Genomic DNA, 20,245 nt, shown 5'->3' with positions numbered 1-20,245 from the left:
AGGATCGCCCAGCACCACGGGGGCGCGGGCCCAGCACCCTCACTGATGCTCCTTTCTCTTCGTTTTAGCAGCTGACGGTGGATGGCAGTAAGGCGCTGAAATCGCCCCCACCGCCTCCCCCCAAGGCCAAGCGCCTGGTCCAGCCCTGAGCGCTGCCCTGCGGCCCCAGAACTGGCCCCTTGCTGTCCCATGCAGGAGGGGGACTTTGCTGATGGTGTTCGCTGGCCGCTTGGTTCTCCCCCCCTCCCCGATGCTGACCCTCTGTGCCCGCCTCGCTCCCACCCTCCCCTGCCAGGAGCCAGACCTCTCTGTCCTTCCTCCGGCAGCCTGGCCCTCAGCAGCAGCCCCAGCCTGGGCCCATATGAAGAGCTGCTCCAGCCCCAGCACCTGGCCAGCTCACCCGGCAGGGCTCTGGGTCCCTCCCCCGACCACACTGTGCTCTTGCTGGGCTTGTTCCCTGTGTGAACACCCGGCCCTGGGGCAAGGCCGTCCACAGGCCCCTTCCATTCTAGGCCTGGCCCTGTGCTGGCTGCAGCTCGGTCACAGGCAGCCTCACCCCCCCCATCCCAGGCCAGCTCTCCAGCTCCTGCCCCTGGGAGCACTCAGGACCCCCCCCCCCCAGCTGAGTGCACAGGGCTGGACTAGTCTCCGTGCGCCCCCCCCCCCCCGAACTGCCTGCTGCACCGCCAGGGCCTTCCACAGCTACCACAGGTCAAGTGAGCTAAGGCCACGGCCCAGCACCCAGTCCCAGCGAGCTCCGGCCCCAGCAGCCGAGGGGGGGGCAGTGCCCCTGGTGGAGCCCCTGCACTTGTGCCCCCCCCAGGATGTAGTCTGCCCCTGGTCCCTGCCCCACTCTTTTTCCCATAGCAACTGCACCAAGCTGGCCAGGCCTGCGGCTTTCCCCGTGCGCCCCCCTGCAGTGCTGGGCTGCTTACGCCTTGGGGTGGCCTCCAGCTGCTTGCCAATAAGGGGTAAATGCTCCGGACTGCCCAGCCCAGCGCCGTGAAGGCAAATGCCCGGGGCCATGGCGGAGACACTGGTGGGGGGAGGCAGGGGGCCCGTTACCCAGCATTGGCCTTGGCCAGGGTCCCTGAGAGACCCCGCTCCCTGCCCAGCAGCCCGGAGGAAGCCTGGCTCAGGAAGGCTTCCTGCCCTCCAGGCCAGTGCCCACAAGCCAAGCCAGGAACCAGCTCTGCCCCAACAAATGGCTCAGGGCCCATGGTGGGGGGTGGGGGTGCTGCCTCCCCCCACATGCCCAGCCCTTGTGGCCTCCCAGGGGGTGTTCGGCAGTAGGGGCTGGGGTGGGCGCTGTGAACACAAAGCCCTCAAGAAACCTGTGAAGGCAACACCCTGTGTGGCTCATTTGACACACGGGAGACTCTGCGGCATGAGGAGGGCGACCCAGCCCCCCCCCCCCCCCCCGCCACATACTAACCATTAGTCACCACTCCTCTCAGCCCCAGGGCTAGAACCCAGGTGTCCTGACTCCCTGCCCCGCAATGGGTACTGGCAGCCACATCTGGGCCCCATCCTGGGCTGGGCTGCGGGGTGCTAGGACCATGCTGGGGCTTCTGAGAGGTTGAGGGTTCGGAGGGGGCTGTCCTGGGGAGAGGACTCCCTCCAGCAGGACCACTCCGTGGCCCTCACCCGCACTACGGGGCACCTCACCTGGCTGCAGAAAGCCCTGGGCTGGGGCTGGCAGGTGCCGCTCTCTGCACCCCAGCCCTGTGGCACTTCGAGTACATCGCCTGCTAAGGTGCCTGGGCTTGCCAGCAGCCACAGGCCAGAGCCGGCACCTTACCTCAGACAGCACCGAGGCGAGGCACAGGGACGTGCACTCCTACAGGGATCACTTGTCCTCTTCCCACCAGATGCTTCCCCTGGAACTGATGTGCAGGAAGCAGGGCAGGGGCCGCAATTGGGGGGGAGGGAGAACACCCCACTCCCCCCCACACACATTCATACCTGAAGTCTATTTACCACAGGCCAAGCTCTGAACTGTAACACCACTCGTGTGCGGGGCAAGGAGTTTGGAAGCTGGGAGCAGCACAGCTTCTGGGGCAGGGAGTTTCTCGACAGAGGCAGGGTGACAAATTGTCCCAGTCATCAGATGACCCTGAAAGCAATGCGAGCCAACCCAGTTAAAAGGACAGAAACAAGGGGTAGGAAGGAAAGGAGGGAGGTAAATTGTCGTCCCCTCCCACTGCTGTTCCAGTCATAAATGATCTAGAAAAGGGGTGAATAGTGAGAAAGCAAAATCTGCAATGATACAAAATTACTCCAAAGCAGCCTGAGCAATTACAAAGGGTCTCACACACCTGGGCTGGGCAAAGGAACAGCAGAGAAAATTCTGTTTTGATAAACGCAGTGTGATGTAGTGCGCGGGCCATACCCTCCAGGCAGACTCCAGTGGCTGTGGGCAGGGGTGACCCTACTGGCCGGTACCTGTAGCACTGCCCAGCAGGACAGCTGCCTTAAGTCATGTAGGCAAAGACCCAACCTGTCTGAGTTGAGGGCAGGCAGGGAACAAAGGGAGGGAGGTTTCGGGGGAAGAGGCCGTTGCTGGCTGGGAACCTGAAGGAAGCAACCTAAACTGAGGGCTGAGGGTCTAGTGATGACAATCGACCCCCTAACCCAAGGGGGCTGAGGCATCCTAGCCCTGACTCCTGAAACCACATCACATCTGTGCTGTGCTTTTGCTTTGCTGTATCCCAGAGGAGCAATAAACCCTTTCTATACTACTGGTTGGCAGAGTCACATCTTGCTGCAGACGGGGTGCAGGATCGGGGGGTACCCAACATACCGCCACACAAAGTAATGCTCGTGGTAAAATATAATCCCAAGTAATCATCCAAACGGATGGGTCTAACTTAGCTGAACCCATCCATGACGAGGTCAGAGTTACAGAGGATAGTGCTCCGAAAACATCTCCTCAATGTACAGTGGGCAGTCATTAGGAAAGCCAAAAAATAGATTGCTTCTGGATAAATGCAGGGTAGGCCCACAGCTTGAACCTGGTGTGCAGATTTGGTCACCCCATCTCAAAACCGGTACCTTGGCTTTGGAAAAGGCCCAGAGAAGGGCCCCAGAAACGATTAGGAGCACTGAACACGTTCCTGTGGAGGAGAGGTTAAGACAGGAACTTCTCAGCTTGCAGAAAGATAAGGCAGAAGTCAATCAAACCATGAACAGGGTGGAAAACCTGACTAAGGGATGTTCTTTACTCCTTCACATAGCACAAGAACTAGGAGTGACGCCATGAAATTAATAGGCAGCAGATTTAAAACAAAGTATTTCTTCGAGCTGTGGAACTCTCTGGCAGGTGCTGCGAAGGCCAGAACTGTACGGGGGTTCACCTAAGAACTTGCTAAGTCTTTGAGGACATTAGCCAGAGATGCTGCACCATGTTCTGCGTGTCCCTCACTGGTTTGCTAGAAGCTGGGAATGGATGACGGGAGGGATCACTGGATGATTCCCTGTTCTGGTCTTTCCCTTCAGAGCACTGGCCACTGTCAGCAGGCAGGACGCTAGGCTGGATGGCCACTGGTCGAGACGAGCCATTTCAATGATGCCAGATGCATCTGCCCACCACTGTAACCCACTAAGCCCCCCTCTCCCCAGACTGAGAAGCCAGGAGCCCTGAGAGGATTTCTCTGGCTGACAAGTCAGTAGCAAGGAATACACATTTACACCTGTCCCTTGTGACTTGCTGTAAGATGTCAGAACATGCTGTTTGAGCTAAACGGACCTACACTATTTTCCTTTATACAGGTAGCAAATACAGGGCTTCAGGCCATTAAAACGGCTAAATAATCTGCCAAAAACCTAGTCTTCAAGTGCCTAAAATAGCTCCTGGAATCAGAGTTAAAGCTGCTCCCCAACCAAGATCTGAACAGGCACGCTCGTGTCACTCAGGTTAACCAACCCCGCCCCCTTGACCAATGGAGCAGCCTGGAGGCTGAAGAGCAGAGCCCAGGCCAGGGCCAGAGGGCTCCAGAGCAGGCTGAGACACTACAGAGTAACTGGAGCCTGTAGTTCTCAGGCAGCCCCAAGGCACAGCTGGGGCCTGGCCAGTTTCAGCCCCATTGGTTAAAGCCTGGCCTGGAAGAGAAACCCCTCTGGCCTCCCCAGAGCGCTCAGGCTCCCCCCACCATGACCCATCATGATCTCAAGCCCTCAGGTCTGGCCAGAAGAGTCAGATTTATTTTTTGTGGCTAAAAAGAAATCCCCCTCCCCCCCCCGGTTTAACACAACAGCCCAAGTGGAGAAGGCAGGGCCAGGCTGCTCGAGTCCAGTCCCTCCTGGGGCCAGTTCCAGCTCTGCAACACGGTCTGGCTAGCTGGAGACAGGCAGGTCTGATGTGAGGTACACAGGCACTTACTGCCCCCCGTGGGCAGCTGGATACTGCCTGGGCTGGCACACGGCCAGGGCCCTGCTGCATCTCAAGCATGCTGGTTCAGAGGGTTCAGGATTCCACGGCAGTGCTGAATCATGCAAAACGGCCATGCTGAAGTCACGCTCCCTGTGGGCCCGAGCCCTGCGCACGCCCCAGGCAGGAGGGTGAAGGGCTGCCTCAGTGGCTCCCATCAGCCCGCTGTGTCCCGTACTTCTCCAGGTATCTCCTGTGGGGCAGGAAGAGTCCATTAGTCAGGCACCAACAGGGTCTGGGGAGGGAGCGGATTCCCCAGGGTGGCAGCTAGAGGAAACGGAAGACGGGCCTCTTGGGTTCTATTCAGATGACACTGAACTGCGGAGGGGGCGGGGGGCTGCCTCCCTGACAAGAGCCTGGGGTTCACATGCAGGCAGCAACCAGCGGCGCTGACCTGGAGAAAAAGAACCTGGTCCCAGCACCGTGTAATGAAGGGAGGGGCAGTGCCTCCATGGCTGTGACCCCTCCCCTCTACTCTGCACTAGGCTCATAGGGCAGTAAAGTTACCAGGGGCTCATCGGACCTTGCCCCGCCCCCGTGTCTGACTCAAGTGTAGAGACCAGCCACGTACCCTATAGCTCTGAGGTTCCTCCAGACGTGGTCCTGACCCTCCTGCCACTCCCAGACAGCTGAAAACTGCCAGGGGGTCATGAGGAACCACTTCCTGGGAGATAAGAAACTGCTCTCAGCTCCCCGGGGCCACGCCAGCGCGGATCCCCGAGGGGAGCTGGCAAAGAGCCTCCTCCCAGCACGATGGGGGGAGGCCAGTCAAACACCACAGGCAGCTCTGCTCTCCGGAATCTGGCATGTGGCAGCTGCCCTCACAAGCACAAGTGTAACCAAAGTTGTCAAGTTGCTCCACAGGGCTGCACTGAAATCGGAGGTACTTTCTGTAGGCTTGGTTCACATCCTGCAAGATGTGGGGATGGGGATGATGGAGGCAGGCGTTCACATCCCGACCCTGTGACAGTGCGTGTTCAGTCAGCGTCTCCAAACCTAGGATTGCAAGACAACCCCCCTTCTCCTTCGGAGTGAGGAAATACCTTCCCCCAGCTATTCCCACACCGACTGGGTACATGTCACCTCAGGACGGGACGCAGAGATGAATTTTTTTGGATACCTTAACTGACTGCTTCTTGGAGCAGCTGGTTCTGCAACCCACAAGGGGAGAGGCAGTCCTAAGTGGAGCGCAGGGTCTGGTCCAGGAGATAACTATAGTCATTCCTCATTTAACACGTGCCCGCTTAACACGTTTTCGCAACAGCACCATTTTTTTTCCCCAGCCAGGGGGCAAAATACCAGACTGTCGGGGTCAATATCGGACACCTGGCAACCTACAACACAACCAGCAATTGGGCCCAGACTCCCCTTCTCCCCCACCCCCGATTTACCTGGTTCTGCAGGGGAGCTGTCTGGCCAGTCCCTCCTATCCTTAAAGGGGCCATGCTGATTTTTTAATTTTTTTTTGCTTAACTCTCTGGGTCCCTTTTTTTTGGCTCAACAACTTTGGTCCTCCCCCCTTTTTTTCAACAAATTTTTTTCCATTTTTTTTGGGGGGGGGGGGGGAGAGGTGTGGTCTGTATTTTTTGGTTAAAGCATCTGGCAACCCTAACCCAATCCCCCTCCGCTCTCCTTCCCTTGCCTTCCCGAGAGCCAAACACCTCCTCTCCCTGCTGTAACCCAGTCCTCTTTCTCCCCCAACCTTATGTCCCGGTCCCAACAGACACCACTGCTTGAAACACAACCCCCACCTTTTGTATTATTTTCAGTGGGAAAATTGACCCTGCATAACACGTTTTCACTTAACACGATCATTTTCTGAAACGTATCTATAGTGTTAAACGAGGAATTACTGTACGTAGATTTCCAGAAAGCCTTTGACCAGGTCCATCACTAAAGGCTCTTAAGGAAAGTAAGTTGTCATGGGATAAGAGGGAAGATCCTCTCATGGATGGATACCCGATTAGAAGACAGGACACAGAGGGGAGTAAATGGTCAGTTTTCAGGGTGGAGAGAGGTATTATGGGATAAACTGGAGAAAATGGAATAAATTGCCAAGGCAGGCCATGAAATCTCCATTACTGGAGATATTAAAGAGCAGGTTAGAGAGACAAAGACCTGTCAGGGATGATCTAGAGTAGTGTTTCTTAAACTTTTTAAGACCGAGGTACACCAAACAATTTTTTTTATGAAGAACACCAAGGATTTTTTGTTGCGCAAAACAAAAGTCGAGGGGAAAAAGGGTTGGGGGAAGTTACTGAGGAAAAAGGGTGCCTGCCCCTTTAAGGGAGGCCATTTTGAATTCTGTTTACTGCTGCATACCTCCGACAGCCAGTGCGCCATGGAACACAGGTCTAGATGTTGCTTGGTCCTGCCATGAGGGCAGGGGACTGGACTCGATGACCTTAACTGCTTGAGATAGTTAAGACCAAAGCAGACTGAAGAGCTTCCAAAAGTGTTTGGGCAACAAAATGGCAAAGGGAATGTAATGTGGATAAATGTAAAGTAATGCACATTGGGAAAAGAACCCCAGCTAGACACAATGTACAATCTGATGGGGACTGATTTAGCTACAACTACCCGAGAGAGCTCTTGGCGTCATCGTGGACAGTTAGTTCTCTGAAAACATCCACTCGGTGTGCAGCGGCAAACAGAAGGTTGGAAAACATTGAAAAAGGGACAGAGAACAAGACAGAGAATCTCTTATTGCCTCTAGAGAAAACCTTGGGACGGCCGCATCTTGAATACTGTGTACAGATGTGGTCACCTCCTCTCAAAAAAGATCTGTGGGAATTGGAAAAGGTTCAGAAAAAGAGAACAAAAATGATGAGAGGTTTGGAATGAGTCCCATATGAAGAGAGATTAAAAAGACTTGACTTCTCAGCTTAGAAAAGAGGAGATGAAGGGGGGATATGATAGAGGTCTGTAAAATCATGAGTGGTGTGGAAAAGGTGAATAAGGAAAAGTTATTTACTAGGGCAGTGATTTAAAAAAATTAATCACGATTAATCATGACATTAAACAATTATAAGACTCCAGCTGCCCCGGGCTCCACTTGGCGCTGCCCCTTTGAAACACTGTGGCTGCGTTTCAAAGGGGCAGTGCTGCACAGAGCTGGGTCAGCTGGGGTCTCCAGCTGACCTGGCTCTGCTTTGAGATTTGCACCATGGCATTTCAAAGGGGCAGCACCACGGAAACGCCTGCGATTAATGTGTGTTAATTATGTCCTGCGTTAACGCACATTGACTGATAGCCCTATTATTTAATCATTCCCACAATATAAGAACCAGGGGTCACCAAATGAAATTAAGAGGTAGCAGGTTTAAAACAAATGAAAGGAATCATAGAATCATAGAACTGGAAGAGACCTCAGGAGTCCATCAAGTCCAGCCCCCTGCTCTAGGCAGGACCAATTCCAACTAAATCAACCCGACCAGGGCTTTGTCAAGCCGAGACTTAAACACCTCTAGGGATGGAGACTCCACTGCTTCCCTAGATAACCCATTCCAGTGCTTCACCACCCTCCTAGTGAAATAGTTTTTCCTAATATCCAACCTGGAGCTCTCCCACCACAACTTGAGCCCATTGCTCCTTGTTCTGCCATCTGTCACTACTGAGAACAGCCTCTCTCCATCCTCTTTGGAACCTCCCTTCAGGAAGTTGAAGGCTGCTATCAAATCCCCCCTCACTCTTCTCTTTCACAGACTAAACAGACCCAACTCCCTCAGCCTCTCCTCATAAGTCATATGCTCCAGCCCTCTCATCATTTTGGTTGCCCTCCGCTGGATCCTCTCCAATGCGTCCACATCCTTTTTGCAGTGGGGGGTCCAGAATTGGACACACTACTCCATATGCGGCCTCACCAAAGCCGAATAAGGGGGAATGATGACATCTCTGGATCTGCTGGCAATGCTCCTCTTAATGCAACCTAATATGCCATTAGCCTTCTTGGCTACAAGGACACACTGTTGACTCATATCTAGCTTCTCATCCACTGTAACCCCCACGTCCTTTTCTGCAGAACTACTACTTAACCGGTTGGTCCCCAGCTTGTAACTATGCTTGGGATTCTTCCGTCCCAAGTGCAGGACTCGACACTTGTCCTTGTTGAACCTCATCAGATTTCAATCCTCCAATTTGTCTAAGTCACTCTGGACCCTATCTCTGCCCTTAAGCGTATCTACCTCTCCCCCTAGCTTAGTGTCATCTGCAAACTTGCTGAGGGTGCAATCCATCCCCTCATCCAGATCATTAATAAAGATATTGAACAAAACCGATCCTAGAACCGAACCTTGGGGCACTCCGCTAGAAACCGACCGCCATCCTGACATTGAGCCATTGATCACTACCCGCTGGGCCCGGCCTTCTAGCCATCTTTCTATCCATCTTACCGTCCATTTATCCAATCCACAATCCCTTAACTTGCTGGAAGAATATTGTGGGAGACCATATCAAAAGCCTTGCTAAAGTCAAGGTATATCACATCCACTGACTTCCCCATGTCCACCGAGCCAGTTACCTCATCATAGAAGCTAATCAGATTGGTCAGGCACGACTTGCCCTTTGTGAATCCATGCTGACTATTCCTAATCACTTTCCTCTCATCCAAGTGCCTCAATATGGATTCCTTAAGGATCCCTTCCATGATTTTTCCAGGAACCGAGGTAAGACTGACCAGCCTATAGTTCCCTGGATCATCCTTCTTCCCTTTTTTGAAGATGGGCACTACATTTGCCTTTTTCCAGTCATCTGGGATTTCTCCCGATCTCCACGACTTTTCAAAGATAATAGCCAAAGGCTCCACAATGACATTTGCCAACTCCCTCAGTACCCTCGGATGCACTAAGTCCGGACCCATGGATTTATGTACGTTTAGCTTTTCTAAATAGTTCCTAACCTGTTCTTTACCCACCACAGGCTATCCATCTTCATCCCATCTTGCGTCACTTGGCGCAGAAGTCCAGGAGTCGACCTTGTCCGTGAATACAGAGGCAAAGAAAGCATTGAGTACTTCAGCTTTCCCCACATCATCTGTCACTAGGTTACCTCCTTCATCCATTAGGGGCCGCACACCCTCTCTGATCACCTTCTTCTTGTTAACATGCCTGTAGAAACCTTTCTTGTTATCCTTCACATCCTTAGCCAGTCGCAATTCCATTTGCGCTTTCGCCTTCCTGATAACCCCCGTCATTCTTGAGCTAGATCTTTAAACTTCTCCCTGGTCATTTGTCCAAGTTTCCACTCTTTGTAAGCTTCCTTTTTGTGCTTAAGTTCACCAAGGATTTCCCCTGTAAGCCAGTCCGGTGTCCTACCATGTTTGCCTCTCTTGCTACGCGTCGGGATGGTTTCTTTCTGTGCCTTCAATAAGGCTTCTTTAAAATACTGCCAGCTGTCCTGGACTCCTTTCCCCTTCATGTTAACATCCCAGGGGATTCTGCCCATCAGATCTCGGAGGGAGTCAAAATCTGCTTTTCTGAAGTCCAAAGTGTGTATTTTACTACTCTCTTTTCTTCCTTTCATCAGGATCCTGAAATCTACCATCTCATGATCACTGCTTCCCAGGCTGTCACCCACCTCCACTTCCCCTATTAGTTCCTCCCTGTTTGTGAGCAGAAGGTCAAGCTGAGCACAGCCCCTGGTCGGACCCTTCAGCTCTTGTGTCAAGAAGTTATCCCCAACATTCTCCAAAAACTTCCTGGATTGCCTGTGTACTGCCGTATTGGTTTCCCAGCAGATGTCAGGGAGATTAAAGTCCCCCACGAGAACCAGGGCCTGCGATCTGGCAGCTTTGCTCAGTTGTCCGAAGAAAGCCTCATTTACCTCATCCACCTGATTCGGTGGCCTGTAGCAAACACCAACCACAACATCACTGCTGTTGTTTGCTCCTTTAAACTTAACCCATAGACTCTCAACAGGTTTTTCTCCCTCTTTATACTGGAGTTCAGAGCAATCGTAGTGCTCTCTTACATATAGTGCAATTCCTCCTCCTTTTCTCCCCTGCCTGTTGTTCCTGAACAGTCTATACCCTTCCATGACAGCGCTCCAGTCATGCGAGTCATCCCACCAAGTCTCTGTTATCCCAATTAAATCATATTTCTTGGTCTGGGCCAGTGCCTCCAGTTCTTCCTGTTTTTTGCCCAGGCTTCTCGCATTAGTGTACAAACACCTCAGGTAACCAGTTGATCGTCCTATCTTCTCCATTCGAAACAATTCGAAGAAAGCTCCATTCGAAGCTTTTCTTCACGCATCAGAGTCAACCTGTGCAACTCCTTGCCAGAGGATTTGGTGAAGACTACGACTTTAATCAGGGGTCAAAAAAGAGCTAGGTAGATTCATGGCGGTTAGGTCCATCAGTGGCTATTAGCCAGGATGGACAGGAATGGTGTCCCTAGCCTGTCTGTATATGGATGACAGGGAAGGGATCATGTGATGATTACTTGTTCTGTTCCCTCCCTCTGGTGCATCTGGCACCGGCCACTGTCAGCCGACAGGACACTGGGCTGGATGGACCTTTCGTCTGACCCAGTACGGCTGTCCTTAGGTTCAGTCTCTATTTGTACCTTTGCCATGGCTTCTAGATGAAGCAACAGGACTTCATCGGCAAGGCAGCGGCTCCTTCACCCACCCGCAGACAGTTGAAAGCGGCACTGGACCCGGTGTAAAAAACACAACCTTCCGAAGCCACCTAGCCCCATCTGCCATGACATCAAGATGGGGTGACAGACCTTCGTGCCCCTGTCTGTCAGATGATGCCAGGCAGAATGGGGCTAGGTGCCTTCGGGAGGGTGTGCTCTTGCCTGTCCTATCGACCTGCTGACGGGTTTGAGGCGAAGGACAGACAGTGCCCACACTGTATCCTGGATGCTGTGCACATGGCATTCTGACCATGTGGGGCGTGCTGCTGGGGCGGGCATGGCCTGTGGAACAGAGGGGTGCAAATTCCCAGGGAGTTCAGGACTGTCCACCTGCTCTCTCGGCAGCCCGGAGCCCTCACAGGGCACATCCTCAATGACAGCCCAGAGCCAGGGTGCACAATCCATGGACACCGTAGTGCCCAGCAACCTGGCCATGCGATCAGAGGCATCCAACTGCTGTTACATCCTTGAGCTCTGCGCTGCAGTCGTGAGGGTATCACCCACGCCGGAAGTCACACCTGGCCAGCAAGGCCTGACAGTCAGCCATGCACAGCTGCAACACAGCTGGAGTCGGACCTCTTCCCAAGCCAGTCAAAGCATCTGGTATCCTTGTGCTCTTGCTCTCGCTCAGCTTCTCTTGCCAGCCAAGGTTTCTCAGGAGGCTGTGTCAGTGAGTGCACAACATCAGAGCCTCAGACAGCGTCCAGTAACTTGTGAGATTTCTCCAATCTAGCCAAGGGTATCAGCAGCTCCTAGAACAATGGACTGGAACACTGTGCCGACACTGGCGAGACCAGGAAAATCTTCAGTGCTGAGACAGGATGTCATGCTGCCCTGTGCCGGGTGGTCGGGCCTGCTGGAGACAGCTCCTCCTTTCCTCAAATGGTGGAGACAGGCTTCTCCATGCTGGCCACGGGGGCTAGCCCCCCCACAGGACAATCTACTCTCTAGGTGGCTCAGGCGCTTCTCCAGAGCCGGGTTCCATCTCCCCAGCTCTTGATGTCCTTATGCAGGGGTGGGCAAAAGGGCCTCCATGGGCCAGATGCAGCCCGCCAAGCAACTTGAACTGGCCCGTGGAGGCCCTGCCGCTCCCCCTGCCCCCAGGCTAATCAGGGCCTGGGGGCGGGGGGAAGCACGCAGTCTCCTCCCACCCTGCAAGGCGTGTGTGGGGCTTAGAAGCACCATGCGCTCCTGGCAGCGTGGGAGGAGACTTCGCGCTTCCTCCCGCCCCCAAGCCCTGACCGACATGAGAGTGGCAGGGAGGAGTACACGAAGTCTCCTCCTGCCCCGCGAGGGGCACAGGTACCTAGAGGGAACCACCAGCTGTTCAGACCTGGGGGCTGGGAGGGGGGAAGAGAGAGGCAAAGACTTTGTATGCTCTCCCACCCCCAGACCAATCCCAGTCTGAGGGTGGGGTAGCACGGATGAGCCCTGGCCCTGCCCCTTCCAAATTTCTGAAGTGGCCCTCGGTCACAAATTACTGCCCACCCCGTTCTCATGGGAGGATCCCAGCTCCTTCATACCTGCCCCAGTGTGCAGAGACTTTGGCCCCAAGGTGCTGGTGCCAGCTTTGACATTGATGCCCGTGTCTGACAGATCCTTCCTTGGGGCTGGCATCTCAGGGCTTGCCTGGGGCACGGCCTGCGCCTGCCCGAGACAGCAATGCTGCTGCCAGAGCTTGTTCCCCTGGGCCCTGGCGCGTCAGCCTCACGTCTCATCGCACGTGGTCTGGCAGCGACGGCCAAGCACAGTGAATATGCAAGTGCCCCAGGGAAGAGAGAGACACTGTCCATCCAGGGAGAGGAGTCCAGTGCAGGACAGACAGGCCTGGAAGCCCAGAGCTGAGCCCACTGTAATTAGCCTGTATGGGCAGAAGGTCTGAGCATCAGAATGCAATCCCAATGGGGAGGGTCAGCTCATGGCAGACGAACCGCCAATCAGATGCTCGTCTGAAGACCACGGAAGTTCTGATGAAGTTTAAGCCTTTGCTGGGAACTGCTGGTTCCATTTCAGTGCCATTGGCAGTGCGAGGGGACAGAGGGCCAACAGCTGGCCCACCTTCACGCATGTACAGAAGAGCATGGCAGCACGGGGCTCACGCCAGTCCGGGCAGACACTGGGACTCCGACAAGCCTATGGCCTGCTGTGCGGAAGGAGCGGGAGCCACGCTGATGAGTTACGTGGGCTGAAGTGTGTTCCAGAAAGGCAGACCCAGACATATCCCAGGGCAGGCCCCTTCCACTGCCCCAGGCAGCCTGCCTTTGTACCCCAGCACTCTGGGGAGAGCAGGCCGAGATCACACTGCACTCATGCTCAGTAACTCTGGGTGCACTGACGAGAGCTCGCAGTCACGTGCTCTACAAACCAAAGAATCCCCATTGTACCAGCAGGTCACGTTCTCCACGGGGAACGCCTCTCCCCTCAGCTCCATCTGCATCTGCTCTCCCTCCTTCCGGGGAACGGAGCATTTACCACCGCCCCCAGAGGGTGAATCACCCTCACTGGCCCTACTACCAGCTGGAACGGATCTGGCTTTGCTTCCTCTACTAGATTAACGAGCCCGTTAGTCCCCTGGATTGCGTCTCAGCGAAATCATCGCTTCTCAGTCTCCTTTTTGCTCGGCTAACCGGACTGAGTTTATAAGTCTCCAGCTACCCGGCATTTCTCCACAAACCAACCTTTGCCTGGCTCTTTCTGTAGCCTCTCCAGTCGGCCTGGTGTAAAACACAGCCCTGAAGTTGGGGCCCTGATCCCCCTCTGCTCCTATGCCTACTCGACAGGACCTCAGTGGCCCATTTTGACCCAGAGGGTGCTCAGTCCTGAGCCAAAGGCTGCCAGGTGGAGGCATGGCACCGTAGAGCAGTTAACTTCCTCAAACACACCTGTAAGCCCAGAGGATTAATTCAGGATCACAAGTGCCATTTGCCATGAAGTCCTATGGCTCGGCACAGCAGGGAGCGGACAGCCCTACCTCACGCCCAGGGAGGTGACACAGAATCACAGGACAAAGGAGCCGAATGCAGCCAGGCTTGGGCATGCAGGGCGCAGCGGCGCTCAGGTTCAGACAGGGAGTGCTGCAGCCATGGCAGAGCCGCGGAGGGGCCGGCACTCACCTTCTGGCGTAGGCATACAGCACATGTTTCCGCTCCTGCAGGGACAAATGCCTCTCCACAGGCGACCTCGCAAAGAGCTTCATAGATGGCTGAGGGAAGAGAGCATTCAGGGAACAGCCCCACTGCACGGCCAGGCAAGCAGCCCAGCGCCCCCCCGGCCTCTTCCCAAGCTCAGCGTTCGTGCCTCCGTGTCCATCCGCACTGGAGGCTGCAGAAGACTCTAGTCCCATTAGCATCCCAGGCTGGCGTCTGAGAGGCCACAACCGAACCAGCCCCTGGTGCCCAGCTCCCCACACTGCCAGGCCGTGGGCCAGGCAGCCCATCACCCCCATTCTCTGCCCTGGCTCCTTCTCAGCTCTCTCGAACCCCAGATACCAGTTCCTGGGGCAGGGCCCAGTAAAGCCCTGAGAGCGCAGGTGGGGTCAGCCTCCCCGGCCCCCCTCCGGATGTCCTGCCATCAGGCACCTTGGTGGAGGATGAAGTTGCAGCGCACTGAGGGCTGGAAGCCACTGGAGTCTGGGACGTAGATGCAGCAAGGCAGCCAGTCTCCAGCTCTTTGTCCTCAGGGAGCAGGGGCACCCAGCCCTCCAGGAGGTTGGCGATGGTAGTGTCCACACAGTTGGTCTGGGCTGTGGGGACAGAGGTGCTCAGTTAGAGGGGGGCTCTGCTGAAGCTAAGAGACCTGTGCAGGGGTTTGCCATCTCCCAATGAGCCCCACAGCATGGACAAGGCCTCCCACCTGGAGGTTACAGGATTCTGACAGGACATGAGAGGCAGCAGCCAGCCTCTGCCCCACAAGGTCAGCACACGCTTACCCAGGTCTCTCCTGATGGTTCCCAGAGACACATGTGGGAGCACCTCCTTAACCCGCTGGGCCATCTCTGCGATCTGCACATCCTCGGAAGCAGGAGGCCCAACACCAGCCAGGGTGGGAGATGCCCTGCGCTCAGCATCCCCGGGCTGGCCTGCAGCTGCAGGGGTAAAAGCAGAGGGCATGAATGTGCAGCTCACGGGAGAGGGAAGGGCCTCAAGCTGTACTGGCCACGGGAGCTACAGCCCACTGGCACCTCTAGCTCACACAGGTTCACAGAGCCCTTGCTGCACGGGCCTGCCCATGTCACAGTCTGGAGTAGGCAGGCTGGGTAACGCCCCTCCCCCAGTGGAGGCAACTGCCAAGGCAGAGAGCGGGCAGCGGGCGCCACCGCACGGGGGGGGGAGGGCAGGGGGGCAGCGGGGCGGGCACACAGGCATCCCCACACCGGAAGGCCAGGCATGCACTCTGAGCAGGGAGGGCAGACACACACCTGAGGCCAAGAGGTGAGGCGGGGTGTGTCGCAACCTCTTCATATGCTCAGCTTTATCCGCTGCAGTGAGTCGTGTGGAAACCACGCCCAGCTCCACAGCCAAGAGCTACAGAAAACACACAGGAGAAAGTCAGCAGTCACATGCCCAGGCAACAAGGCCCAGGAATGGGCGTGTGCACAGGGGCGTGCCAAACACGTGCAAGTGCCAGGGGTGTTAAATTTAGATTAATTGGGTAATCGAAGAGTTGGTGCAACTGGCCTCGACTGTTCGATTAGTCGATAAGGGCGCCTCCGACTTTGAAGTCTAACAAGAGCCCCGGGGCAGTTGCTACGCAAAGGCAAGTGCTGCAGGGAACACAGGCCAACGGACTCAAGCAGTCCCCGGCTGGCATTTCAAAGCGGCGGCGCTGCATGGTGCCCAGGGTCAGCAGGGAGTCCCCAGCTGGCCCGGGCTCCACATGGTGCTGCTGCTTTGAAAGCTGGCGCCAGGCTGCACGTGGCGTTTCAAACCGGCAGACCGTGGGCCGCACATGACATTTCAAAGCCACAGAGCCGTGTGGAGCACAGGGTTTGGCCCCGGGCTCCTTGCAGCACTGCCGCTTTGAAGCACCCTCTCCTCTTCCTGACAGAGGCAGCAAGCTGGGGGGAAGCGAAGTGTACATCCCAGTGTACAGTCCAAGCCACATTAGGACAGGCCCCCCCACGTTCTATCTAAAACCAATGAATCCTGGGGCTGCTGAGGCGGCGGCATTCCTGTCCTATAGCCATCACCATCAGCAGATAAAGCCCGATCGGAGAGCGCTCTGCCTGGCAAGGGAGCATTCATCAATAGCAGTGACCTCTCTGCTGATTAGCTGGGTGGCCTCTGCCTGGCTCTTTGATTCTGTCTGCCAACTAATTTTGCAGATTTAAATCAACTAAGGTAGTGGGATTTGATTTTTTTTTTTTAATATAATGGAGATTGCCTGTCTCCTAGAACAAGAAGGGACCTTGAAAGGTCATTGAGTCCAGTCCCTGCTTTCACAGCAGGACTAAGTACCATCCCTGACAAAGTTTTGCCCCAAATGGCCCCGCAAGGATTGAACTCCCAACCCTGGGTTTAGCAGGCCAAGGCTCAAACCACTGAGCTTTCCCTCCAGTTATACAACTGGTTTGAAATATATTAGCACTGAGCAAAGAATGATTTTGTAGTACTCTAGTTTAAAACGATTAGCCAGGGTCTAGCTAGCCAAGACTCAAGTTCAAAAGGAAGCTCTTTGGAACCTACTTCATATACACCCCAAGATCAGAGCTGCCAGACCTAGAACCCTAGCCCTGCCAATTATACCACACAGAAACTGGCATCCCTGAACTAACTGTGCCCCTTTCCGGAGCCAGCTCTGTCTTGCACCCCCAAGATTCACCTCACTCACAAACTACCTGCCTACTACAGATATTTAAAAAACAATGGATGGCGATATACCTATCTCCAGAACTGGAAGGGACCTTGAGCGGTCATTGAGTCCAGTCCTTGCCTTCACAGCAGAATCGAGCGCCATCCCTGACAGATTTGCCCCAGATCCCTGAATGGCCTCCTCAAGGAATGAACTCACCACCCTGGATTTAGCAGGCCACTGCTCAAACCACTGAGCTACCCCTCCCCCCCAACACCAATTAAAGGGGGTGAGCAGGAAGAGCAGGCACTACAGCCTGGCTGGAGTGCCCCCAACTCCCCGCCAGCCACTGGGCTAGAAACAGGCAGGAAGCTGCTCCAGCCCCACTGCCTGTTAACCGGTTAAACCTTCACACCCCTGCCGCCTACTAAGTAAAGACGTGTCCCAGAACACACGTACTGAAAACTTGCTTACACTGTGTCTGTGTGAGGCTTTAGTTTGCACTGACTTCACCAGTGCTGCTTGTATAGCCAGGCAAGTATCTAGATGAGCTGAGGTACCCCTGGAAGCCCTGTGTACCCCTGGCTGAGAACCACTGCCCTGGACAACCTGACCCTGACTGGTGAGCACACTCTGCTTCACATGTTCTGTGTTGAGTTTAAGGCTTAGTCCTGTATTAGGCCAGCTCTACCCTAGGCCTGGCTGCTCGGTTTAGGGTACACAACTCCAGCCATGTAGAATACGCAGCTGGAGTTGGCTTCCCTTAGGCCAAGCTTAGCGGCGTCCCCAGAGCAAGGGGCAAGAGCAGGAGTGCTGGATGCTGGCAGGGGCGCCCTGGACTAGACTTGCTAAATTGAACTCGGGGAGATCGCCTGCAGCCGCAGCTATCTTCCATGGAGTGAAGACGTGGCCTAAGGCACTCGCGCTGGAAGCCATGGACGAACACACCCTGAGCCCTAGGGACTGGGTAAGGATAGGCACCTTTCTGGAGCATTAACCAGGTTAGGCTTGAGCCCATGGAAAGGAAAGTTGGGGCCAGGGCAATGGGGATCTAAGACAAACACCAGCACGTTGTGGGCTATTCGTGCCACACAACCTCGTCTAGCAGTCACGTGCCAGCTCTCTGTGTTCTGGGATGGAGGGGACCCATCTCCCCACAACAGTGCACAGTCTGCGGCACATCACACATCTATTCCCTCATCCCATTAACCAGCCAGCTCCTGACCACTGAAGCTAGCTCTCCTTAAAGCTGCAGAGGGACACACAAATCGCATGCTCGGAAGGATATGGCAAACTGGGGTAACAAACAGGGGCCGACGTACCGTCTCCATACAGACAGACACTCTGCCCCTCCCTGCAGATACTCTCTTCCCCCAAAAGACACTGTTTACAGCCCCAAGCCTCCTCTGTATGCCTTGCAACTGCAGCAGCCCCAGGCCTCCCTCCCCCAAGCGCCACCTACCTCTTGGACTCGGAGTGCAAACTCCGCATTTGGCTCAGCAGCTTGTCTGAAGACAGGCGGCATCCACCTGGCAAGAGACAACAGCGCCGGTTTGACTGCTCTTGGCACGGCTAGGAGCCCGGCCACCAGAGCCCTTCCCTGATTCCACTGTGAAACCAGTTCCTCTGGCCCAGCAACAGGGGCAGCCACGCGGCAGAGAAGAGAGGTAGGTGCAGGGAGAGGGAGTTACCAGAAGAGGAACTGGGCCCATCTGATTTAGCCCTTTCTGAACTGCAGGAACAGGGGTGTCAGGAGCCAGTTAATGAGATTCCCAGGCAGACCCAAACTGGGAGGTGCTGCTACCCCCATGAGGGCAGACGGGCCAGTGTCAGACACAAGGGGTGGGCAGGAAAACTGCGGCATGGGACACATCCCAGGGATAAAGGACACAGCCTTCTCCAGGATCTTTGCTGGGAGGGACAACGTGAACCCTTTCCCTGGCCCAGCGAAGGCCCAAGGCAGAGAAGAGCAACCCCCACCCCCGACCAGGATCTCTTGCTCTTTGGCAGATTCTCCCAGCAAATGGCCCTGCTCAGGGGATGGCTCCCCAAAGACGCTGGTTTTCAGCAAGCAGCAGAGATTTTGTTCACCGCTGCCCCAAACTGAGCCGCACCCAGTAATTCAGACAAGATGAGCTGCTCTGCCAGCCAAGAGTAGAAGGGGAATGGTTAAGCCCTGTGATTCAGAGGGAGAGGGCCCAGCCTGCACGGCTCCAATGGGAGAAAACGGGGTTCAGGAAAAGCCTCCAAGCGTGGAGGCTAGACTTGAGGGAACGGCTTTGCCAGCTGCAGGAACCACTGAAGTACAAGGAGGCAGGAGCTGACTAGGAAATACAGCACAGAACCGTGGGGGGAAAAGGCACTTTCCCCAGTACCAGATCCCTCCCCCACCCAACAGGGAACAAATCCTTCCAGAAACCGGCCCCTCCCACCCCAGGAACCTGGAGAGGGAAAAGAAGGGAGCCAGCCCCCAGCTGGACAGTCTGAGGCAAAGGGCCAGGGCCAGAAGCACTTAGACATCGGCGACGGCAGCAGCTCCCCCCGCCCCCCCCCCCCCCCAAAAGAAGAGCAAGCGATAGTACCTTACTTGATAAACTGTGAAGGGAACAAAGAAGGCCCAGAGCAGCTCTGTGATCCAGGAGGAGTCAGCCACACTCTGGGGAGGAGAGCACAGTGAGATTAGAGCTCTGGACAGAGCCACACGCAGCCACGCTCTGGGGAGGAGAGCACAGTGAGATTAGAGCTCTGGACAGAGCCACACGCAGCCACGCTCTGGGGAGGAGAGCACAGTGAGATTAGAGCTCTGGACAGAGCCACACGCAGCCAGCGAGGGGGAGGACAGCACAGTGAGATTAGAGCTCTGGACAGAGCCACACGCAGCCACGCTCTGGGGAGGAGAGCACAGTGAGATTAGAGCTCTGGACAGAGCCACACGCAGCCACGCTCTGGGGAGGAGAGCACAGTGAGATTAGAGCTCTGGACAGAGCCACACGCAGCCACGCTCTGGGGAGGAGAGCACAGTGAGATTAGAGCTCTGGACAGAGCCACACGCAGCCACGCTCTGGGGAGGAGAGCACAGTGAGATTAGAGCTCTGGACAGAGCCACACGCAGCCACGCTCTGGGGAGGAGAGCACAGTGAGATTAGAGCTCTGGACAGAGCCACACGCAGCCACGCTCTGGGGAGGAGAGCACAGTGAGATTAGAGCTCTGGACAGAGCCACACGCAGCCACGCTCTGGGGAGGAGAGCACAGTGAGATTAGAGCTCTGGGCAGAACCACACGCAGCCAGCGAGGGGGAGGAGAGCACAGTGAGATTAGAGCTCTGGACAGAGCCACACGCAGCCACACTCTGGGGAGGAGAGCACAGTGAGATTAGAGCTCTGGGCAGAG

At 55.4% G+C, this 20,245-nt stretch overlaps 3 protein-coding genes across 9 annotated transcripts in view; 1 reads left to right on the top strand and 2 right to left on the bottom strand.

Annotated features, from left to right (window-relative positions):
- Positions 1 to 1,421, top strand: part of LOC102455798 (dedicator of cytokinesis protein 2-like) — a 427,487-nt gene extending 426,066 nt beyond the window's left edge. For 5 of the 6 annotated variants that reach the window (XM_089777669.1, XM_089777670.1, XM_089777667.1 and 2 more), the window contains one exon: positions 69 to 1,421. In XM_089777669.1, the coding sequence (XP_089633795.1) occupies positions 69 to 149 (81 nt within the window). In that variant the 3' untranslated portion in view covers positions 150 to 1,421. The remainder of the gene's footprint in view (positions 1 to 68) is intronic. The other variant, XM_089777666.1, reaches the window with a different exon arrangement.
- Positions 1,422 to 4,181: 2,760 nt separating this feature from the next.
- The window catches only part of AUP1 (AUP1 lipid droplet regulating VLDL assembly factor), a 28,855-nt gene continuing 12,791 nt past the window's right edge, over positions 4,182 to 20,245 (bottom strand). Inside the window, exons 6-12 of one of the 2 annotated variants that reach the window (XM_075916058.2) lie at positions 19,437 to 19,510; positions 18,317 to 18,383; positions 15,482 to 15,587; positions 14,993 to 15,148; positions 14,643 to 14,806; positions 14,178 to 14,266; positions 4,182 to 4,622 (exon numbers count right to left, since the gene is read on the bottom strand). In XM_075916058.2, coding sequence (XP_075772173.1) covers positions 4,574 to 4,622; positions 14,178 to 14,266; positions 14,643 to 14,806; positions 14,993 to 15,148; positions 15,482 to 15,587; positions 18,317 to 18,383; positions 19,437 to 19,510 — 705 coding nt within the window. In that variant the 3' untranslated portion in view covers positions 4,182 to 4,573. The remainder of the gene's footprint in view (positions 4,623 to 14,177; positions 14,267 to 14,642; positions 14,807 to 14,992; positions 15,149 to 15,481; positions 15,588 to 18,316; positions 18,384 to 19,436; positions 19,511 to 20,245) is intronic. The other variant, XM_075916059.2, reaches the window with a different exon arrangement.
- LOC142824298 (uncharacterized) lies at positions 6,051 to 14,171 on the bottom strand. Its single transcript, XM_075916062.2, has 2 exons — positions 12,385 to 14,171; positions 6,051 to 12,049 (listed from the first exon to the last, which is right to left on the bottom strand). The coding sequence occupies exon 2, from the start codon at positions 10,628 to 10,630 to the stop codon at positions 9,617 to 9,619; it is 1,014 nt and encodes a 337-aa protein (XP_075772177.2). The 5' UTR covers positions 10,631 to 12,049; positions 12,385 to 14,171; the 3' UTR covers positions 6,051 to 9,616.

Source organism: Pelodiscus sinensis, chromosome 4 (assembly GCF_052426305.1).
Source record: "Pelodiscus sinensis isolate ZL-2025 chromosome 4, ASM5242630v1, whole genome shotgun sequence".
Taxonomy (NCBI): Eukaryota; Metazoa; Chordata; order Testudines; family Trionychidae; genus Pelodiscus; species Pelodiscus sinensis.
Note: the sequence above shows the minus strand (reverse complement) of the source record. Positions and strands in the feature narration are given on the sequence as shown.